Source organism: Thunnus maccoyii, chromosome 7 (assembly GCF_910596095.1).
Source record: "Thunnus maccoyii chromosome 7, fThuMac1.1, whole genome shotgun sequence".
In the NCBI taxonomy this organism is placed as follows: Eukaryota; Metazoa; Chordata; class Actinopteri; order Scombriformes; family Scombridae; genus Thunnus; species Thunnus maccoyii.
The window spans coordinates 34,404,230-34,410,779 of record NC_056539.1 but is presented as its reverse complement, the minus strand read 5'-3'; the positions used below and the strand labels follow the sequence as shown (position 1 = coordinate 34,410,779).

General features: G+C 42.1%; 1 protein-coding gene across 1 annotated transcript in view; it reads left to right on the top strand.

Annotated features, from left to right (window-relative positions):
* med16 (mediator complex subunit 16) overlaps positions 1-6,249 on the top strand; it is a 12,166-nt gene extending 5,917 nt beyond the window's left edge. Inside the window, exons 11-17 of the mRNA XM_042416319.1 lie at positions 1-47; positions 615-825; positions 937-1,070; positions 2,344-2,536; positions 5,142-5,358; positions 5,489-5,572; positions 6,069-6,249. The exon at positions 1-47 is cut by the window's left edge and continues 160 nt beyond it. Coding sequence (XP_042272253.1) covers positions 1-47; positions 615-825; positions 937-1,070; positions 2,344-2,536; positions 5,142-5,358; positions 5,489-5,572; positions 6,069-6,195 — 1,013 coding nt within the window. The 3' untranslated portion in view covers positions 6,196-6,249. The remainder of the gene's footprint in view (positions 48-614; positions 826-936; positions 1,071-2,343; positions 2,537-5,141; positions 5,359-5,488; positions 5,573-6,068) is intronic.
* The last annotated feature ends 301 nt before the right edge of the window (positions 6,250-6,550 follow it).

The window sequence follows — 6,550 nt, the reverse complement described above, 5'->3', positions numbered from 1 at the left end:
AGAAGCTGCACGAGGAGTACATGAGGCAGAACCAGGCGCTGCAGCAGGTCAGCAGAAACTGTAGTGTCAGCAAAGCATGATGGGAGAACGGCGAGGGGTTACGAGCTGCCGGGAACAAAACAGTTTACAAAATAGGATTTATCAGCTGATTGTTTGAGTGTTTGACACTTTATTTGGTTTTTATTGGTCAACTAACAGTCAGGATTTTAGAAACTTTATTGTCCGTCACACAGTAACAGTAACAGTCCAGCTGCTGTCAGATCAGACACTTCAACTGACATTTAATCGCTTCTGTTTCTTTAAATATCAGTTCAACTGCTTAGATATTGATTAACATTTCAGCTGCTACCAGTCAGCTGATTCAGCTCTTATTCTTCACCTTTTGCTTTCAGTGTTTACGTACGAACTGACCATGGAGCTGCTTACAGGGCTTAAACTTAATCTTTAACCTCTTCCAGTATTTCACTGTTACTGCCTCAGCACCAAACATCCAAACAGTTCAGACCTTTGACCTGTGATGTAGATTAAAGTAAACTTGAACCTGCAGTTTGCTGAAGTTCTCAGGAACAACAGACCTCTGTCGCTGTAAGTCATCAGAGTGACGTCTGTCGCAGGTTCTGGCGACGCGCATCGTGGCGGTGAAGGCGTCTCTGTGTAAACTGTCGACTGCGACGGCGGCTCGAGCCTGTGACTTCCACGCCAAACTGCTGCTGATCGCCATCAGCTCCACCTTAAAGTCTCTGCTGAGGCCACACGTCCTCAACACGCCCGACAAAAGTCCAGGTGACCGACTGACCGAGATCTGCGCCAAGAACACCGACACAGGTGAGACATCGGGACCCGTAAAACACCTGAGACACTGAAACTGTGTCTGTGTTGGCAGTAGGAAGCGGATGTTGGATTGTGTTTGTGATTATTGATCACTGTGTCTGTCAGATATTGATAAGGTGATGATAAATCTGAAGACGGAGGAGTTTGTGTTGGACGGTCCTCCCCTGCAGTCCCTGCAGCAGCTCATCCAATGGGTGGGAGACTTCGTCCTCTACCTGCTGGCCAACCTGCCCAACCAGGTGAGACGATGAGAGCAGAGACTGATCCATGTGTTCCTACAGCTGTCAGTAGTGACGACTTCATGAGCTTCTTTAATGATTAATTAACCACCTCCTGCCCTCAACAGGCACCGATTCATCCACAAACACAGGAAACTTAGAAACAGCTGATCATCCTGACATATATTTAAACTGTTTCTCTCCAGTCGACCTTCCTGAACTAACAATGATTTGTTCAGCTAAACCATCAACCTGTCTCTTAGACCCCATCCCAACTAGGCTGCTTAAGGAAGCCTTACCCTTAGTGAGCACTTCTTTACTAGATATGATCAATCTGTCTTTAGTAACAGGCTATGTACCACAGTCCTTTAAAGTAGCTGTAATTAAACCTCTTCTTAAGAAGCCTACAGTCTCTAATCCGTTACAGTCCCCTCCAGAAGTATTGGAACAGCAAGGCAAAGTCCCTTGTTTTTGTTGTTCATTGAAGACATTTGGGTTTAAGATCAAAAGATGAATATGAGACAAGAGTTCAGAATGTCGGCTTTTATTTCCTGGTATTTACATTTAGATGTATTAAACAACTTAGGATATACCACCCTTTGTTTGAACCCATCCATTTTTCAAGTGAGCAAAACTATTGGAACATGTGACTGACAGGTGTTTCTTGTTGGCCTGGGTTAAATAAAAGCCGACATTCTGAACTCGTCTCATATTCATCTTTTGATCTTAAACCCAGATGTCGTCAATGAACAACAAAAACGAGGGAATTTGCCTTGCTGTTCCAATACTTCTGGAGGGGACTGTATGTGACTGTATGTGACTTTCTACATAATAATAGTTTATTTGTGGGTTTTCAGTCAGGATTTAGAGGCATCATAGCACAGAGACAGCACTGGTGAAAGTTACAGATGATCTAACTGCATCAGACAAAGGACTCCTCTCTGGATCAGCCTTTACTTATGCTGCTATAGGTCTGGACTGCTGGGGGACTTCCCATGATGCACTGAGAACCTGTCTCCTCCTCTCCATCTGTATGCATTCATGTAACATCAATGCATGTTACTAACTTGGCTTCTTCCCTGTTTTTGTGCTTGATGTTTCTTCATGTTGAAGGGGAGTTTTTCCTGCTGCTGATGGAGGAATGTTGGGTCTCTGTAGATTAAAGAGTTCGGTCCAGACCTGCTCTATGTGGAAAGAGACCTTAGATAACCTCTGTTGGGATTTGGCGCTTTATAAATAAAACTGACTTGACGTGTTAAAGAACCTGTTGAACTCTGGTCCTGGTGTCCCGCAGGGCTCCATGGTCCGGCCGGGGTTTGGCTTCATGAGGGACGGAGCGTCTCTGGGGATGCTAAGGGAGATGCTGGTGATGATCCGGATCTGGGGTCTGCTGAAGCCCGGCTGCCTGCCCACCTTCACCGCCACGTCGGACAACCAGGATAGCATGCAGCTGCTGTTCAGACTGCTGACCAAGCTGTGGCTCTGCTGTAAGAACCGACCACATCTACTGATCCCCAACACAACCCGTCTACTACTAATCATTCCTCCGGTTCATACTGGATATTAAAGATCCTTCAAATGTGTTTTCAATGGAAGTGATGGAGGATAAAATCCACAGTGTGTCCACACAGTCATTTAAAAGTCTGTGTGAAGCTTCTATTCAGCTTCAGCAGTCTGAGTTAGTCATATCAAGTGGATATCTGACACATTTTGTACGGTGGTCCTGAGGTGCAAAACACAACAACAAAACGAATTCATTTGTGAAATGTTGTGTTTTCAGTTTTGTTCTTGTCACCGTATTTTAGCCTAAAAAGTATTTTTTCAGCCTATCAAGTACATTTAATCTGTCAGTTCATCGGAAAATTCATATTCATATTCACATAAGTATGTGGTTTTTATGGGAAACACAAGTTCCTCAAAATAAACAAGAAGCTGAAATGCTGCAAAAGTTTATTAAAAGAAGGAAACAAACCTGCTGGTCGACATTCTGAGTCGGTACCAAAACGTCACATACATACGACTCATTTAAAAGTCTGTGTGAAGCTTCTATTCAGCTTCAGCAGTCTGAGTTAGTCATATCAAGTGGATATCTGACACATTTACAGTCTCTTTAGCATCAAATTCCCTCTTTGTGTTTCCTCAGACAGTGTTTCCCTGTTGAGCTGCAGGTGGAAGTATAGTAACAAAAAGAGGAACTTTGGCACTAAAAGACTGTAACGTTGAAAGATATCTACTTGATTTGACTCATTTGGATGCTGAAGCTTCATATTAGCTTCAGACTGTGGATTTTGTCCTCCATCACTTCCATTGTAAGGTCATTATGAAGGGATCTTCTAATGGTCAGTATGAACAGGAGGAATGATTACAGCAAGAAACACAGCTTTAATGTTCATTTGATGACTGACGGTTGGTTTAATGACACATTTGGAACATTGTGATGGAAAAGTGGTCACTGATCTGTGGCATGTAAACCGTTTCACCACTTCGCATGTAAACACGTTGCCCAAAAACCCAGAAATACCAGTATGACCTGGTCTCTCTGAGTAACCTGGTTACTCGTTGAAGTCGGCGGATATTTTAAGAAGTTTTTACACTTTCAGTTAATACACACAGAAAACCTTTAAAAAAGCTCTTAATTATGTTTTCATGAATTTGTTTCACATCTGTGTGGTGACGAGCTGGTTGTTTGTAGGTCAGTGTGGTGGTTTGTTACACACACACACACACACACACACACACACACACACAGAGTGTTTATTTGAACAGTGAAATCATGAAAGTATAAAAACTCACTATGAAACCAAACTTTTTCCATTACAAAAGTTTGAATTTCTCCAGTAATGATGATGTCATCGGGTCATTTTAAGGGGATATCGGAGTTTAAGACACCTGAATGAACAGCAGGAAGTCATCTACTGTTCATCTGCTGAACACACAGTAACAGTCAGATTATAACTTTATGACTTTTAAAGCATGTTTGATATTTATAATGTAATGCAGATATGAAGCAGCTGCAGACGGTTGTTGAATTATAAACTGTTCAAACCAAACACATATGAGCAGATGTCAGTGAGAACCAGGAAGGGAATCATTCATCTGATGTGTTGTTAGTATATGACAACGTTTCTATTCAGTCTTTGTGTTTTATTTCATATTTAAGTCTTATGTACACATGTGTAGAGACGCCAGAATATTTCATGTTACTACAACATGTTCTGTAGTTTCCAGAAGTGGAAAGTAACTAACTTTAAGTAGCAAAAAGCAGTCGGGGTCACATTTCACATGTCTATGAGTTGTTAACAGCTCCACCAAATAGTGATTTTTCCCTCTAAACTTCTCACATGCTTTCATTTCAATAAATGTTCAAATGATCCAATATTTCAGCAAAAATCAAAGATTAGAGAAAAAGTCCAAAAACTGAAAACAGATTTGTGTATCAGAACTTTGTTTTTTCTTCTTTCCTCTCCCATTAATCATCTCACCACCCCTCAGATTTATCTGCTGACCCTTTGGAGGGGCCCCGACCCCTAGGTTGGGAACCACTGGACTAAACTAGCTAACTGTATATAAAGTAGTGTAAACTAGCTCCACCTCCAGCAGCTACAACAGTAACATGCTGCTCTAACACTGATGCTTCACTATTAATAATCTAATGATGTCATATATAATAATATATCAGTCAGAGGGACCAAACCACTACTTTTACTGCAATACTTTAACTACATCAAGCTCATAATACTTATGTACTTTTACTGCAATACTTTAACTACATCAAGCTCATAATACTTATGTACTTTTACTGCAATACTTTAACTACATCAAGCTCATAATACTTATGTACTTTTACTGCAATACTTTAACTACATCAAGCTCATAATACTTATGTACTTTTACTGCAATACTTTAACTACATCAAGCTCATAATACTTATGTACTTTTACTGCAGTAAAGTATCTGAGTACTTCTTCCTGCTGCTGTTTTCTGTTTGTTCATCATGTTTTGTCTCAGCTGTGTTGGTTTTATATTTAGTGGTATAAACCTGTGTATATATATATATATATGTGTGTATATATGTGTGTGTGTGTGTCTCAGCGCGGGAGGACGGCCCCCCTCAGGACCCTGATGAGAGTCTGATAGACGAGTGCTGCCTGCTGCCCAGTCAGCTGCTGGTTCCCAGTATGGACTGGCTCCCAGTGAACGATGGCGTCATCGTGAAGCTGCAGGGAAAACATCCGCTCAGACTGCAGTTTGGAAAAGCTTCGTCTCTGCCCGGCGTCGGCTCCACCGCCCCGCTGGAGGTTTTCACCAGGTAACACACACACCTGCACCTGACGATGAAACACAGCCGTTACCGCCTCCACGTTACACTGAGAGACTGTAACTGTGTGTGTGTGTGTGTGTGTGTGTGTGTGTGTGTGTGTGTGTGTGTGTGTGTGTAGGAGTCCAGGCTCTCAGAAGATGGATAACCTGCGTTGTGTTCATATGGGCGTCTGTCCCACTGAGGAGAGCAAAGCCTGCACCAGGTGAGTGAACAGGAAGTGATGTCACCTGAGTGAGCAGGTGTGTTGTGTGTGTGTGTGTATATAAACACTCAGGAAGCAGGTGAGTGTTTATATGGTGATAAAGTAATAATAAAAACTAATATTAATTCTGCTTTATGTTTATTATTGAGGTCGTAGTGGCTGCTGGTGAACTGGAGGACATTTCATAGTGCTTCTAATATTCTGTCCACTCCATTAACATACATGAGGGTGGCAAAATATTAGGAACACTTTAAGAAATCCAATATCATGCATCCCTAATCAGAAATGATTTGTTTTGCTTCTTTAATGCAGCTCTTCAATTATAAAACTATAATAAAATGTCTGATGACAGAAACAGGAAATGAAAAAGTCTTTTTAAAGGCAGCAGGTGGGTTTTCTGTTCTGACATGTTTGAAGGACGTTCTCCAGTTTAGAACCATAGAAGCAGAGTTCTTGCTGAGAACACGAGGAACAGTAAATGTTGTGATGCGTTCAGGTGCGGCTGCGTGACGATGCTTCGATCTCCCAACAAAACCAACGCCATGAAGCAGTGGGAGCAGCGCTGGATCAAGAACTGTCTGTGTGGAGGTCTGTGGAGGAGGATCCCCCCCATCCTCACCTGAACACACCTGAACACACACACACACACACACACACACACACCTGAACACACACACACACACCTGAACACACCTGAACACACCTGAACACACCTGAACACACACACACACCTGAACACACCTGAACACACCTGAACACACACACACACACACACACACACACACACACACCTGAACACACCTGAACACACACACACACACACACACACACTGACGGATGATCAGAGAACATGTGAAGGAACCAAACATCACCTTCTTTGTGAAATGATGATTGATGTAAAACGAGTGATGACGTGTAAATGAGAAAATAAGAATAACAATGAATTCAACGATTGATTTGTTCAGTTTATCAGTTTGT